Source organism: Prinia subflava, chromosome 5, assembly GCF_021018805.1.
Source record: "Prinia subflava isolate CZ2003 ecotype Zambia chromosome 5, Cam_Psub_1.2, whole genome shotgun sequence".
NCBI classification, from domain to species: Eukaryota; Metazoa; Chordata; class Aves; order Passeriformes; family Cisticolidae; genus Prinia; species Prinia subflava.
The window spans coordinates 26,153,821-26,171,373 of record NC_086251.1 but is presented as its reverse complement, the minus strand read 5'-3'; the positions used below and the strand labels follow the sequence as shown (position 1 = coordinate 26,171,373).

At 42.2% G+C, this 17,553-nt stretch overlaps 1 protein-coding gene across 1 annotated transcript in view; it reads right to left on the bottom strand.

Moving 5' to 3' along the window:
• The window catches only part of ITPKA (inositol-trisphosphate 3-kinase A), a 39,774-nt gene that overhangs the window by 12,823 nt on the left and 9,398 nt on the right, over positions 1-17,553 (bottom strand). The window contains exons 2-3 of the mRNA XM_063398557.1: positions 2,619-2,715; positions 264-477 (exon numbers count right to left, since the gene is read on the bottom strand). Of these exons, the coding sequence (XP_063254627.1) occupies positions 264-477; positions 2,619-2,715 (311 nt within the window). The remainder of the gene's footprint in view (positions 1-263; positions 478-2,618; positions 2,716-17,553) is intronic.

Here is a 17,553-nt window from a genome sequence, read left to right as displayed (position 1 = left end):
CAATGAACTGGCAGTGAATAAATCATGTCATTTTTTTTCCCATGTATTATCAGGCCACTGTAGAGAGAGAAACTTTGTCTTAAATCATCCCTCAAAATTCCTGGATGTGGGTAGTTATTGAAGCTATAGATCAGTTCGTTTCCATGTACAAACTGGCAATAATGGGACATACTGCCCTCATGTTGTCCAAGGTAACTGAACATGACCACATCTCCCTCTTCCTTCAAATGCAGAGAAAACACATTCTCTTTCATTTACCCTACCTGATCCCCATCTTGCAGTCCATCACACTTGGTCCTTCAAAATCAGTGAGCAAGTCATCCAGCTGGATGTAGCTCTCACCATCTCTCTCCACCACACCATGGAAGCAAGGGACACAGGAGCGTAGTGGGTCTTTCATCAGCCGCTCAAAACACTCCTTTTCATTCTCTGAGAGGCGTTTGAGAATCTTCCCACTATCAGCTGCCTTGAAACTCCCTACAAAAAGAAAATCAAACACTTGCTGACAAGATTGACAAGCAAAAAAGAAAAACCTTCCCCCACAATTCCAACTTCATCTATCTCAGTCTCATGGCAGCAGTTAAAAGATTTCCCCTGAAGAGGAGAGATAAGATGCTTTTCATAAAAAGTAAAACACACAGGACAAACAGTTGTTAGCAGTGAAAGTCCGTTTGGATACATTCCCATGTCAGAATTTATGAGTGCAGTTGCTTCAGGCCATTTGGCTGTTTGGGTTTTTTTCCATGCTAGTCTTTGCTACATTACTAAACAGCACTATACTTGCTAAAATGCACAGGAAGAAGCTGCGAGCCGGAATTCATTAATCCTCTGACAGGCTATTTTAAAGCTGCGTAACACTGCCAGCACTGGCTTTGTCACTAATCCTCACACAGGGTATATACACCTGCTGAGCGTGTCCGGACAGAGGCAGCACAGGCAGTCAGTGATAGTTAAACAACCAGAACCAGCCAGGAGCCAAGAACTGCCCTTTGCACACATACACAGACACACAGACACGCTGTGACTGCGCCTGCGTCTGCCTGCAGGTCCTGCCTCTCCTCTGGAAACCTGCTAATCTGCTAATGCCCTGCAGGTACAGTCTGGAGGGCAACGGTGCTTTTTACAGCCCTGGGTCTGAATGGTATCCAGGACAAATGACATCTGCAGAGGCCACTATTAGCACTAATCAGCCTCCACCTGTCTGGAGTTTCCAAACACTCTCCTGCCCTGCAACCTTGCTGACAGCACCTGAGGAAAGTACATGCTTCATTCAGAGGCACCCTTTAATCTACACAAAATAAATTGGGCACCAAAGTAGGTGCTTCATTAATCCTGGGGATAATACTCAATCTTTACCATAGCAGGATCCTTCAGCCATTGCAAACTGGTTCTTCTCTGACAAATCCTACAACAGGCACTGCTGCGGCAAAAGAGCAAGGCTGGTTACAGCCCAGGTTCTAGTTCAGAAAAAACTGAGAAGACTCATATCAGAGAAGAACAGCTGCAGAAAAGATGGAGTAAACACAACCACAGAACACTGCTAAAAGGAAACTGGAACAGTATCTCTCCTAATCAGCTTCTAGTAAACTCTTTACCCACCCCCTTCCACCCCACCATATGATGTCTCCAGAAGGGTTATGATTATACTACCAGAGCACTACTCCACACAGATGAAGCCAACTCCACACATCCATGACAAAAACTGCACTGAGACTGGCTCATCTTGGCACTCCGTGCGACACAAATCAGACCCAACAACAACACTGTGCAAAACGCAGCTCCACAATTTCTAGGGCTCAGTAAATTTCTCAGCACAGCTTGAAGAGCACCATATTAGGGCATTAGCATACACAGAGGTGGTTCACGCACTGCATTACAGCATGATGCAGCGTAGGTGCCTGCCCACATGTGTACTAATAAACCCCCACTAGCACTGCACAGGAATTCTATGAAGCATGAGAGACACAAACCTGATGACTTCTCTTTGGTTTTTTTTGCCTTACAAATGAAACTAAGCCTACATCAGGAGCACACCTACCAGTTTTTACAGACACAAAACTAGAACCAACCGAGCTGTTCCTCGCCCTCGTACAGTGAACAATGAGAGACTCACAATACAAACACCTGGTCAGCAAGGCAATTTTCCCACTTGTTTTCCATCCAAGGACCTACATTCAGATGAGGGGTTTGGAGCGGTATTAGAAACACTCTCCTTTCCAGGGCTGAACACAGACAGGCATGGACAGTAATCCCTCCCCCTAGAGAACTAACTAGTGGCTACTCAGTCAGGAAAAATGATCCCATACCACAACCAACAGCATCAGACAGACCAAGGCTTCAACTCCCCAACCTCTTGTTTCCCTCTAACAAGTATTTTACACATATAATCTTACAAGCCTGGCCCTTCTCCAGAGCCTGACCATTGCTCTCATTATTCAGGCATATAACTCCCACTTCCCTATCCACATCACAACTGAAATACATTTTAGGTCACAGGTTTGTGTGACATTGCCTGTTTCCTTTTTACCTGAAGGAAGGAAGGAAACAGAGAAAGACTGTTCTCCTTGCTGCAGTCATCCTCACTCCAGAAACCAACACATTGAACAGAACCCTCTCACCTGTATGCCCAGCCAGCTGCACCCACGAGTAGCGTTTCTTGAAGGGGCTGATGACTGGTAAGTTAACCATGGTTTTAATTGTATGCCATGCCTTTTTCTGGAAAAGAAAAGAAATCTTAAGTTGGGTCCTGACATGCCACAAATGTATTACATAGCTTTGGGCACACTGAGTTGTTCCTCACTAATGTGTAAGTGCTCAAAGGTGGAACCACAAAACAAACACTATCATTGTTGGAAAAATATGCACACAAACCCAAAAATGGACAAATAAAGATAATGCCCTGCCATGCACAAGAAAGTTGCCTACAAGGAGAGAAAAAAAAAAGTCAGAGTGCACGTCACAGTCCTGCTCTTAGCCACTCCTCACCCTCTGTGTGTGAGTCACACAGTATGTGGACAGCACACGCTGAATGAACACACACATGTACACATACGCACATTTAAGTTTCCATGAGACATGCATAAAAGCTGCTTGTCACTGTCAGCAACACTTCCTTTCCCAGAGAACTTCAGCATGACCTCATGATTAACAGCTTCCCTGAGTCAGTAGGTAAATCTTATGTGACACGTGCATTGAAAGCACATCTCTAGTTGGACAGAGCTCACCCAGGTCCCTCAGCACCCACTGACAGCATGCTGTGGGATCTACTCCAGGTCATGAATTTTCCTACTCCCTCCTCTCTTTCCCAATCCTGTTACTTTTTAACAAAGCTGGGCATTGCTCTGGCAACATTTGGCTGCAGCTGCCTGGGTACCACTGCAGGCAGAGAGGGAAACAGAACAGCTGCTCACAAAGAGCAGCTGAGTGCTCTGTTGAAAAGGCAGGAAAAAAAAAAAAAAAGAAGTAGAAAGTGAAAAAGTCTCATGCTCTGGAACTGAAACCCAGGTTGGAGAGAACCACAGCCCACCAGTGTTCATGTTACACTTGGAGCGATCCCAAAGTGCTTTATAAACAAGGAGAGAAGGCTCATTTCTTCTATCACTAGGGCACAACACGTTGCTGGAGAAGAAAAATGGAGCTGCATTATACTTATGACATGACTGTTTAGTGCTGAGGGGCTTTTGTTGAGATTAAGTGTATCTGAGGATTAGGCTGCATTGACAGAAGTGTTTATCAATGGCCCAATTGGAAATCACCAAAATCAATGGGAGGCATTAACGCCACTAAAAACAAGTTTAGGTGCTGGCCCATCAACTTAAAAATACATATTCAAGATAACTGTGTCTTCTCTAGCATGGATATTGATCTGAAGATTTAGATGCTTAGGATACCTGATTTTTATTGTCTTCTACACTCTAAGTGAAAAACAGAAAATGTGAAATTACAGGCAAAATGTTGCTCTCCAGATCACTCTCTGACCTGGCCACACTTCTTCAAACTTATTAACTTCCACCACATTTCTTTTAAGGTATCCTCCAGCAACACTGGTCACCTTGTGAGGGCAAAACCCTGCAGTTATCTTAGAATATATCAAGAGCATATAAGAACCCAAAGACACAAGTCATTTTTCTAAGGTTTTGCCTTCACAAGAAATTTTAAGTTATGCTTCAAATTAAACTGACATAATATAATTGCCTTAAGAGCATACTTACTCTGAAATGAGATTGCTTCTACCCATTTAACTTTGATTTTTAATGGAGTTCAAGCTGAAATTAAGTCACTCTGTCAGATATGTGCCCCATGCAGCAATGATACTTTTGAAAAACATACATATGCCAGTGAGAGGAAGCATCCAGAGAAAATGCTGGATGATTGAGAATTATGAAGACTCAGCTGCACTTACCAAAACTCCACAGATGTTATTAGCTCTAGCTAATCTCCAGTTTCATAACTAACTTCTGCAGGTTCATGTGCTGTATTATTTGGATTTCATATTTCTTATGATCTGTCTTAAGCTATTCCAAACTGCAGCCTTGCAGTGCTGAGCAGTGACTTGTGTCTACTGCAGACCCAGCTGCTGTTCTGTGAGGATGAGAGACACTCTTGTACACCACTTAAACATGTCCATAGCCTCCTTCTGGAGGAAAGTGCAACGTAAATACTGTTTTTCAAGTAGCAAAGAAATTATTTTTGTATAGTTTATTTGTCAGATTTCACTGATAGCAGAAGCTCTTCAGTCTACTCTGCTGTTTCTACTTCAGAAGGACAGAGCCCCAAGTTAGTTAAACAACAGTGGAAAAAAAACATCGTTATGAAATAAAATGACCTCTTTGAATGTAGCTTCTGCCAAAGATTTAGTTTTTTAAGATTCCAGATCAGTTTCCAGGGCGAAACTGCTTTTCCCCCATCCCTTAATCAAAAGTCAACATTGCTCCATAACTCTGCCATAAAGACCCCCCACACATTCATACTGTTCCACTCCTAACAAACTGCGCCCTGTCTCCCAATGACTTGTCATACTGCTCTATGCATCGGTAACAACAAGCACAGATTCTCAGCGAATGCACATCAACTGTCAATGCAACATCACACTCCAGTGGCTCTCCTGCCTCCTCCCTCCCACCTAACGCTAAGAAGCTGAAGCTTTTATTTGTACTGTGGGCGTGAAGGAGAGACAATGGGCCAAATTCAGCCCTAGCTCAAGTGGACTTTGGCTGCTTAGGTTATGGCTGCCTTGGATAAGTATGTTTAAGTTACTCATCCAATAAATAGACACTGACAATTTTTATTTACCTTATCTAATTTTAAATAATCTCTTCACAAACCTCTCCTCCCCCTCAAAATAGGGGAAGCAGAAGGCTCAAGCTAGGAAGGAGAGGACTGCCTTCAGACCCATCTTGTGGGGAGTGTTGCCATCAGCAGGGGTTGAAGCAGTTTCACTTTCCTCTACCTCAGTTTCTTGTCTCCCAGCTCACTCAACCCAGGGTACAAATTGCCAGGATGCAAGCAGGGCTGCACGCTGGTAGAGCAGTGGTGTGAGTGGGAAGATGAAAACTTTGTGTGCTTGCTGTAGGAGGAATCATTCTCACTTCTATTTCTAAAGCAAGATCTCTTCTTCTTTGTTAGCAATGGCATTATGTGTTTTTCAAATCACTGCTTTATGCTGCAGTGGCAAAGAGGGCTTCTACCACTGCCCATCTGTATTTGCAGCCTTGTCTCCCTCTGTCCCTGTCTCTTCTAGAGCCCTGATTTTTTGCTCTGCCTGGGTTTCTTCAAGACCTCACTTCTTCCAGATTCCCAGGGGAAACTCTGGTATCTCTGTATTGTATCTGCATAGAAGATTGTCTGAATCAGATCCTCTTGACATCACTGATGCTGTTTTGTATGCCTCAATATGCTCAAGAGTTTTCCAACAGTCAGAAGAAAGGCATTCCAAAAGAATCAAGAAGCAAACATGAAAAATATTACCATTCTTAGACTCAGCATGTAAGTTACTCAACGTGAACTTTAACTGACACATGATATAAACCCCCTCCTGAGCAATAAAAGGTGCGGGGCACTAAAGAGGGAAAAGCAAGTTTTCTGCCAGCAGGGCAGGCCGTGTGACAGACTGTGCCATGGCAAGTGTGTCCCTGGCAGCAAATAGGCAAAATTTCAGAGAAGCGAATGGGAGAAGCAATTCAGGCAATGCAGCCACAGTGCCTGCAAAGGAACTGTGGTTTAGTATCTGAGCTGCTACCTGGATTGCTCTCTTGACTCACTTTCCTAAATTTGAAGCACAGCTCTGAAGAGAAGCACACATCCATGCAGCAGATGTGGAGACCCGCTCTGTGCATATGCACACAGGATGCTGGCCAGGTGAGGTATTCCCAACATATCCAACCCTGGATAAAGGTGGCTGCTGTCACCATTCCCCATTAAGAAAGAGAAAAGAGCAGCAGTAACTGAGCACCATTGCTTTGTGTGAGCACAGCTTTCTTCAGGCCTTTTCCCATGATAAGCACACAACTAGTTTGCAGAGGCACAGCCATAATGGGCCTGCACAAACACACCCAAGACTTGCCTGATGAAAATCCACTGAACTCTCTGGGAGGTATTTCATTCATTTCAAGGAGTTTGGGCTCAGAAGCCACTGTCCACAAGAACAGATCAAGAACTACCAGGCTTTCCTGAAACTCTGCCATCATTTCAGGACAAGAGTTGTAACATCCTAATAGGCAAGCTCACTGACGAGATTGGTGCAAACTCTCTGAATTGGATAGGGTTTTTTTAGTTGCTGTTGTTTTACAGGCAGTACAGTCGTTTTAGAGAACAACTAGCATCTCTCTCAGTATATGCTGAATCCCTTAGGAAAAGGAGAGCCACTTTCATTCCTAAAGGCAACAGCAGATAGGGACCTGGACCTTCCTCTGCTGTTCTGTGGAAAAATAAATAAAATCTCTCACTTATTTAAGGGTAAAAAGAAAACAACAATATCTCAGTTCTGTGAATGTCTGAAATACACATAACTACCCTCAGGCGAGAATTGACAAACAAAGTAACGTACAGAAGAATTTGTTTCACTAAGGACTTTTCAGCAATTACAGTAATTAAAAACATCAGTCACATCTAAATTAGGAAGCGTTAGGAGTAAGGGGAATAAGAAAAACCTTTCCATCAGAAAAATGAAGTAATTCAGCTTTCGTAATTCTAGCATATTACTTGAAACTATGAGTTAAAGAACAAAGAACACTAAAATTCAATATAAATCAACAGGGTCTTTAAAAACACCCATGATTCCATCAGCAGCAGACTGGAAGCATAGTTTCTTGCCTGAGCTGGTAAATCATCATGGAAATTCTGCTAGGCTATTGTAAACAATGACCCTCGAATCCCTTTATCTGGTAAATTTCAGTCATTCCTTTATCCAAGATCCTGTTGGCTTTTTTTTTTTTTTTTTTTTTTTGGTGCTCTAGCACAAAGCCTACACAAGAAAGCTATTATGACAGCAAGAAACAAAAGGATAATGAGAAATTTTTTTAGTAAGCTTTTTTTTCCTAAAAGGCTTTAAGAAAGAGTACTTAATTGTCAGTCATCATTACCTACTGTTCTCTTAAAGCCTTTACATCATTTAGACTAAATTCTGCCACTGTGGGACATGGGGGCTGAAATCTAATCTGTAATGCTGGTTGCCACTGCCTACTCAGTGTCTCACCAACTCCTAGAAGGAGCAAAGTTCCTCCACAGGGACTTGTAAGGAGTACAGAAAACTGTGATTACCAAAAAGTTACTATGTGCATTTCAAAACAATCCTGTAAGAGCCATGTGCCCAAATTGCAGGAGCACTGAGCAACCCCTTGCCCGGGGGTCTTGGTCAACACTGTGAGCAGTGGGCACATGAGAAGGTGGTGAGAGCTGGTCCTTTTTGGGGCACAGTAACCACAGCAATAGTGTCTGGAAAAGTAAGAAGTGTCTGGGAACTCATCAGACCAGTCAATAGCAGGAGCTGCCTTCTATGAGCAGGCCCAAAAATAACACTAAGAATTACTAAACTGGGTATCAGATATGACTTCTCCAGGCACAGTATTAGTCATTCTCCAGGGCTCACCTTTCTGCTGGGTTGGCTTTTTTGCCCCTCTTCTCTTCTTGCCTAGTCACACACTAGCACCCATATTACTCTGAGTGCCACAATAGATCCTCATGAGGTCCACAATATTACTCACACAGGTGTCTTAAGTATCAGCGTGAGCAGGTGGTCACTTTCACTTTCTTTTAAACTTGTATCTTTTACAGTTTTATTACTGCTTCACAGAATGGGTCAGGTTGGAAGGGACCACAGTAGGTCATTTGGTCCAACCTCTCTGCTCAAGCAGCGTCATTCTAGAGTATGTGGCACAAGATTGCATCCAGATGGTTCCAGACTATCTCCAGTGAGAGACTCCACAACCTCTCTGGGAAACCTGTTCCAGTGCTTGGTAAGCTGCAGAAGTTCTACCAGATATTCAGGTGGAACTTCCCATGTATCCATTTCTGCCCGTTGCCTCTTGTCCTATTGCTTGGTACCACTGAGCAGAGCCTGGCTCCATCCCCCGGCACCCTCCCTTCAGACACTGATAGACATTGATGAGGTCCCCTCACAGTTGTCTCTTCTTGAGGCTGAACAGGCCCAGCTCCCTCAGCCTTTCCTCATGAGAGTTGCTCCAGTCTCCCAATCCTCTTCAAAGCCCGTCTCTGGACCTGCTCCAGGAGCTCCACGTCTCTCTTGTACTGAGGAGCACAGATGCAGCCCCACAAGGTCTAAGCAGAAGTGTCTAATCACTTCCCCAGACCTGCTGGCAATGCTCTTCCTAATGCATTCCAGGAAACCATTTGGCCCTCTTGGTCTCCAGTTCAACTTTTTATAATATATACACTTAAAATGTTTTTTAAAACCTCTGAGTTAATTTTATTTACAAAATCCTTAATCCTGCTTTATTTGCCATAGTTTATTAAAACTGAAATCAGTTTGAAAGCTAATTTGTTTTCCTAATTATTTATGCCATTTTATTCAATTATTTAAATAATTTAGAAAATGAAATTAAGATATGCTGCTTTCATTAGTGTTTGCCACTTTATTTGAATTGGCTTTGACCTGACATATTGGACCTACACAGGTAAAGAATTTAAATGTAGGTCTAAAGCTACTAATCATATTATTTTAATGTACTAAATCTAGCCCAAACAAAAGTTTGTTTTCATTTGTTTCAACGCAGTCAATACCTGCCACTACTATAAAAAGCTGCCATAAGAAAAAATTTTGAGCAAATCACAACCAAGAAAATTACTGGCCTAATTTAATTACTGTGTAATTAGGTATGCCTCTCTGTCTGTGTGAATGTAGTCAATAACAACAGTACTATAATTACAACCTACTGAAAAAATCATCACACAACACTTAAGCAAAGCATCTACTGCTTTGTCAAAATCACAATACTCTACCAAGACAAGCTGTTATCAGCCCAATTTCACCCAAACCAAAGACTCTTCCATGGGTGCAGCTTCCCAGCACCATGGAAATAACCCACTTCAATGATTATTAGATTTCATTTTTTCAAGGAGTACAGCTCTGGGACAGTTCACCATATGGTTTCACCTCATGGAAAGAACTGAGGATTTGAGTGATGTTATATAAGAAAAAAGAAATTAAAAAGATAGTGAGAGTTGCTGAGCAACACAGTATCTTTCCGGTTACAGTCACAAAATTTGCCTATCAAGGGATTCTGGTTTTGAGTTCTTTCAGTCTGAGGCTTAGTGTAGTTGTCTTTGCAGATCTGAAACAGGCAGGCAGTCATCTTGGTCAGATCCAGATCCTGAAGCAGCTAACATTTTTATGCCAAATGTAAGCAAATCGTAATTATCCTCGGTGTTTCTTCCAGTAATATATACAGATATATACATACACATTCATGCATGCTTTTAAAATACCTAAAGCAGACAGTAAAAGCCTTTGATTGCAGATTATCAAAATTCCATTACTTTTTTTTATAATTATCCATACTATAACAAGTCCTAGGCTTGGGATCATCTGGTGTTTGAAGAAACTTGGAACACCAACAAGACATTGAGCAGGTGAGACACACATGACATTTGTTATACCCTATTTGTTATAAGAAATATAACTTAAGTATCCAGAAAGGTGTAGGGAGGCATGGTGCAATATTTTCCCATAGCTAAAACAAAAATGCCCCAAATAATAACTACAAATCCCTGAATTTGTCATAGAAGGCACTTTATATTTTCAGCAGCCAGTTTCTGTGCTCTTGCCCCTTATTAAAGGTTCCTGGAATCCTCAAGCTCAGGAGATTCTTGCTGCCAAGTATACTACCCACTTGGCTGAATCAGACATGAATCACAAATCAAGACAAAGATCTCAATGGGTGGGAGGTGAAAGAGCAAGTTAAGAAGGGGAATGCTCCCCAAACATATGTGAGTGAACCCTCACACAAACCTTTATCACCAAGCTTCTGAGTTAAGCAACACTTAGCTCCCAGGGTAGGGTAAGGCTCCTACAGCAACTCAACCCCATTATTACTACATTTCACCCTCTCTTGGTCCTGGGCAGGAAACAGGTTCCTGAAGCACCGAGCACTAATCCACACAGGAGTCAGTGTTTACAACTAGACAAAAAGGTATTTGGGGCCAGAATGTTGTGCTGTGATAACCATCATCTGGACAGCCTGGTCCAGAGTCTGGAGCTGCGAGCATCGGCTTTAAAAAGTCTGTACCCTGACATGCAACAGCATCATTCTTCTCACTGAGGTCTATGCCAATCAATGCCAACTGATAATTTGGCCGAATCACAGCAAATGGCCTTCTGCCAGGGCAGCTGTGTCATTTCAAATGCTGTCGGCTGTTGCTCAAGGAATACAGTGTAACTACCTCCCTGGTCAAGGATATCCCTGAGCCATCTCCACATGCTGGATGCCTTGGCAGCCCTGATCATCCCTGTATCTAAGACCCCAAGGGAACTTAACACTCCCTGCTTTGTCACAGAGTTGATCTTCCTGTGATGTATGAGTGCCAGCTGGAGCTGTAAGGCTGATAATCAACAGCAAGAGAGAACATGCACTCCTAAAGAGCAGCAGTTTGCAATGCTACACCAGCAGCCTCCTGATCAGCACCTCTCATCAGACTGCCAGGCAAACTGTGAATACACCTTCATCTCTCCCTCCCTCTCTTTCACCCTCCAGCTTCCAAACCTCAGAGGAGAAACAGTGCTCAGCCTGTTCTTAGCCCTTGATGCTTCTGGCTTTGCACTCAGCCATGGGTGAGGGCCACAGCTGCTCAACCAGCGTTTGGCAGGTGTATCCTCTGACTGCAGGGTTTCCATTTCCTGTTTGTGCTGCACTCACGATGGGCTGGGCTAAATCTTCAGTGTCATGAGAAACACTTAATGCAATAAGCAGAAACAACACTGCAAGTCAGAAGACTCAGGTTCCTGTGTTTTCTCCCCTGTGGTGCTTCACCATGCAGTGAGATGCACACATAATTTATTTGGTTTTGCTTTTTTCTTTAGGATACTTGGTAAACTTGCTGGGTGTTCATTATGTCTGGACTAAAGAAAGAGGTCAAGATAAGAGATGGATGGTCGGTATGAGACTCAATTACTAGGAGCACAAAATCCCATGTCCCACTCCATAGCTGGATTATACTTGTATACTCCAGGAGCAGTTCCCCTCGAAATCAGAGGAAAATGAACTACAAAGAAGCAAAAGTCTTGCTTGCCTTCCTGCAAACAGCATCAAGAACCACAGTCTGCTGACTATCTTGTAGGAACCTACTTCGGCATTTTGTTTCTGGTTATTACCAATTGAAATATCTACAACCTCTACATTATTCCTGGGCCAAAAGACAAAATAATAAAGTAATTAGATGGCTTCAAAGGTGAATTGTCACAAGGGTTTCCTTCATTTATCTCACAGATATGTTCTAAAAGCAGATACATTGACTGAAAGACAGATTTTACTTCAACAATAATAAATGTTTTCTGTTCTAAGAGATGCTAAACTGTCTGCTTTCCATAGCAGCCATTAAACATGGCCATTATCCCTACTTTCACAGCTTGTGGTCTGCTTGGAAAGACATCCGTTCTCTAACAGGATGGAGCTCTGCCACTTGTCCCTACTGAGCACAGAAAAGCTGAACCAACGACATTCTGTCCCTATCAGGGTTCTGCCAGAACATCAGTCTTGCTGGAAACCGAAACGTTATTATCCAAGAAGTAAATGGAAAGTTCCTCACTATAGGAAAGTTGACTCAGAGCCCAAACATTCAAGATTTATTCAGGTTGTCCATCACCCAGAACAGATATGTGGTAAATCAAACATCACTTCAGCAGATGGTGTGCCAGAAGGAAAGAAATCTTTCTTAACCTCCAAAACAACTGCAGTTTAAATCTTCAGAAATAGTCTAGCAATTTGACAATTCTCTGCCCGTCTTCCACATCTCATGGGTCACTGACTGACATCTCCAGTCATGAGAAGGGCATCTAGACATCTCAGATATCTAGAAAGACAACACTCTTTACATGATAAAATAAGCCCAACATCCAATCAGGCAGGACACAATCAGCAGTTCCAAACAGGATGAATATTTGGGAATACTTGAAACCCAAACAGATCCACATTTCTCTGTTCACAGACCATTAAATAGATTTAGCCTAAAACATAATCACAACTTGTTAAGGCGCAAATGTGTCATTTGTGAACTATGCACGACCTCAAATCCAAACGCACTACAAGTGCCAATCCGTTTATATCAGGTGTGGTTTCTGCGTAACATCAAGAGACTGTGTTTTGGCAAGAAGCCAGGAAATAACTTCAAGAAGCTAATCTCCCCTGAGTGAACTTGGGAAGGAAGCTGAGCGTGTGCTTCATCTTATTTGCAATGGTGGTGCAGTCTGTTACCTGCAGACACGGCTCTATCCTGCCCGCCCAGCAGTTCAGGGCTAGGCTCACCACCACTTTAACACCCAGTGACTCAGAGGCCACAGCAGACTCTCCAGACTGAACAGACAAAGAGAAATAAAGAAAATTCTAATGTTATCCTTTCTTACACTTTCCTATTTGCCAAAAACCACTACTGTCCAACAGGAATTGCAAAACTGTTTTCTACTAATTGGTCAAAGACGCCTCTCTTACTATCCCCAGCAGTTTGGGTTAGTGGACACATGTTAAAATCTGACCCTGTTTTTAACACATTCTCATGTAACAGCTCCAGAAGCTGAATCTTACACAACTTTGAGATTCTGCCTGAAAGAAATGTAACAGTGGAAGTATTATTAATTATTAAGTATTATTAATTATTGTATGTAATTAATTTTTTCTATAGGAAAGGATAGTAAGCACAAGGACAGAATTAAGGTTGCTGCATGTATGTATCTGCATACATACAGAGAGGTTACTGACAAGTATTGATTTTAAAAATGTTTTTAGATGATTTTTCTTTCCTAACAAGTTAATTCAGCTTCTAACATCCTAAACTGTCAGACACTCACTTGAAAAAGATCTCAGGAAATTTCACTGCTTCAGTATGGAATCTAGGTCCAAATATGTGCCCTTTTTCTGCTCCAGTTCCCACAACTGCAGGTTATAACAACTCCACTTCAGAACACTGTTGAATAATTTAGGTAATTAGTGCTTGTAAACTAAATTAGAGGCACTCAAATAAGCAGTAATACGGTGTTAAATGAAAAGGATTATTAGAGTCTAAAAATATGCAATGTAAAAAACAGACCGGACATAGACTGGTAGCAGTTTGCCAACTGCTCTTCTATCTATTCCAAGACAAAGTCCAGTGCTCCACCTCTCCTTTCTTGTCTCCCCTGAACTGCCTCTATCCATTATCCTCTAAAGAAGCATAAGGAGTTACTGCCTCACCTGTGGTGCACTGCCCTGTTCAAACAGGGCTCACCCCTTGCAATGGAATTCAAGTGTCAACATGCGATAGGCACTGCCACTGAGCTGGGCGTGGTGTTTACCTAGGGGAAAGCCACATCCTTCAAGCACTTGAATAACTCCGAGTTTCAACACAGTGTAACTCTGAGATTATTCCAAACCACCTCCGTTGAAAGGATTTTGAAACAAACAAAAAAACAACCCCAACCAAACAAAACTCCACACTCCTATTAATGGAATGTGGCAGTGATTAAGAAATGTGTCATTCTAGGAAATAAGGACTCTTCACCTTATCCCATTGGAGAGAGAGGCTTACAAGGTAGTTGTTTGTTTTTGAAGCAAACCTAAGATTAAAGAAAGTCTTCCTTCCCCACGTCAGTCCGAAGAACTATGTAAGGAGTACAGAGAAAAGATGACTTCTCCCTTGAGCAGAATTACAGGATCAAGAGATACTTTCTGTTAATAGAACAACGTAAGAGAGGTGAGTTGAATTCTTCTGTATCAGCAGCAGCTAGCCCCAGAGATAAGGGATTATTTAAGATTTTAATTTCCATAATGTGGCCTTAAGAAAGAGAATCAAATTCAAACATTACATAAGCACAAGTGACTCAACTGAAGACTGAAACTGAAACAAGGCATCTGTCTTCCTGAAGAGCTGTGGGTGTTTGAACAATAGCAAATGTGTTTTACAGAGCATGTTTCCCCTGCCCGGAAGGTAAATGTGTGTTCACCATCAGGATACTGGAGAACCCAACTTTACATAAGCATAAATATCAATTGCCAATTATTAAGATGCAAACCCAACTGAAAATAAAGTAAAATAAACGGAGTGTAGTGTATAAATACAATTTATCTACCAAAATTTTTATCTCATGGTAAAAGTGATTAAAAAACCCCCATGAAACTTCAAAGAACTTCATACTGTTGGCTCCTAGCAACAGAACTGCAAGCCACAGTCCTGTATCTTGCACAACCACCTACACCAGCCTCCTGAAATATGGAGCAAGCAGCAGCTTCTGTGCCACATTGGACATAGGTAACAAAACCCAAGAGCGACCAATATCAATTTACCAGGGCTCAACAAGGAGAAGACAGACATTTGAAATGTCATTTGTAGATGGGTGATGACCTACACTGGACACAGGGGAACAGGCCATGCAGAGAAGTTACTTCACAAGCCAAGACTGATTTTGTTGCCCATCTTTTCTTTTTTTAAAATAATGCAATGTAAAACGAATATTGGTGACTTGGCTACATTTTTCCTGTAGTCCCAGATAAGATTGTTGCCTGTAAAATCAGAGGACTGAAAAGGCAGACTAGGATCAAGACACAGAACTATAGCAATGGAAGAGAACATATTTCTAGAGATGATGCAGAAAATCCCAATGGATAAAACAGGGACAGAAGACAGAGCATTAGTTATCTGTCACTCCAGTTTTAATATTGGAATGGGAATTATAATCAGGACATCAGCCAGTTCTACTGCTGAAAAAAGACTTGGAGACTGTTGGCATAGTGATTAACAATGACTGGACTGTTAGAGACCTCAGGACTTACTCCTTGGTGTCTTTGCTGACAACATGCAATTTTCCTTCATCTTGCTATAGATTTTGGGAAAAGAGCTCATGAAACTGTTATAGGGGCCTGATTAGTGTCCAAATCCAGGCAGACCATTAGGCCAGATAGAACTCTAGAGGCTTACTTCTTCCTAACATAAAATATGGCTTGCTTATTTTTTCTACTGACTGCCTTTTGTAGCCCTGGTGGCATCATGAGCAAGTGATAGGTAAAAGCATCTCGAAGTCAAGGAGTCTCAGCTTTAAAACACTTTCATAGGTTTTTCAGCAGAATGGCAGGATCTGTCCTGAAATGTGTACCTCAGGATTTAATTGCTTATTCCTTCTGGGTTGGTACAAAGAAGGCAAAAAAGTTCCTTATTTAAATGCCACAGAGCAAGACAGTACAAACTGTATCAAATTATCAGCTCAAAATTCTGATACTCAGCATTCTGCACTACGAAAAGAGAGAGCTGAAGTGTAGGAAGGTTTCTCAGTTTTTTCAGATTACATTTTCCTCTGAACAAAGCTAACCCTTTGTGGGGTCAGCAATGCCATTCCTACACACCATACATGGGTGGCAAAGGAAGGAGCCCACATCAAGCAGAGCTTATCATGATTAGAATATTCAGGTCAAGTGCACTTAGCCAACAACCCACTCAAACCCTGCACAAGATAACAGCTGATCAGCATGCAAAAACACTGTTCACACAGATTTTTATCCAGTCTGCTGCATCACGTAAGCATACAACAATGGAGAATAGCACAAAGGCCACACAGACTTCTCTAGCTCTGCCTCTCTCAGATGATCAGGGTCTCAACCCAGATTTCCTGGACAACCACCAAAGCACCAATGCATAAGAATTCTCCATATGTGTTTAATTCTCTGATGATTTGCTCTAAGTTACCCACCTCAAAAATGAGCTAAAACTGTTTGGTTTGCTTCAGATTGAACAACTCTAACAAAAACTTGAGCTGTTTCCAAGGCTAGAAAAAGATTCATACCGACTCCACTACAAAATTTCTAGTAAATCCTCTGAAAAGCTTTTTAACTTTGAATTTTGAGGAAGGAACCTGAAATCTAGGAAGAGGAGTGTTTTCAAAGTAGGAGTAAGGAATGGGAGGAGCAGAAGTCAACCTGACAAAGCTTGGCAAATTGTAAGAACCTCAAATTAATCTGCAGTAGACTCTCATTAGTATTTAATTACCTTCTGTGGAGACTGCTGGGCACAGCACACACAAGGGATCAATGTAGCTCAGCTGTGAGGGACAGCCATACACGAGGTGAGCTTGAGGAGGCTGAGCTGTGCACCAGGCAGCTGTGAACTAGGCTTTCCCCACACCAGAGGGCCCCTGTCACAGTGCCTGAGGAGCCTCTCCAAGTGCAGCCCCCTGTGATTGCCCTCTCTAGCACAGGCACGTCACCTGGGCCAGGCAGCGCCGCCTCGCTCCACAGCACACACTTCGGGAATGGAGGAAAGATGAAACATCGCTGCCAGAGGTCAGCACCTTCCACTCCTGAACACATTCAGATCCAGAATTACATCTGTGCTGGAACTTTTATTAAAGCCTTAAATGCATAAGTGAGTACTCAGAAATTAGAAGTTTTCAGAACTGAAGTTTTCAGTACGAACTTAAAGACAACTGTTACTGCAGCAGTAGACTGTTTTCCAAATTTTAATGAATTTGTTTTCACAACCTGTTAAGTGAAGTGTTTTATTCACATCTTATAGGGAAAAATACTGAAGGAAAGATACATCAGTATGAAATGTACCCACTAATTTTGAAAGCTTAAACTGAGGTGTCAACTTCTGCTTTTCCTAACACCCAGTGTTATACAATACTGTAGAACAGTGCTGTAGAACAGCTCCCATTAACTCTAGCTGCATGTACAAACGTTCAGTGTTTCTGCTAATAAGGCTCACTCTCAAGTTAGTCAAAAGGAGAATGAAAAAAATACAGTTATTGGCCATGGTGAGAGTCTCCATAAATAACTTTCCTAGTCTCTTCCCAGGCAAAGAGGGACTGTGAAACCGTGAAAGGCAGCAGGTCTCCACATCAGCATTCAGCAGCGTTAAATTGGG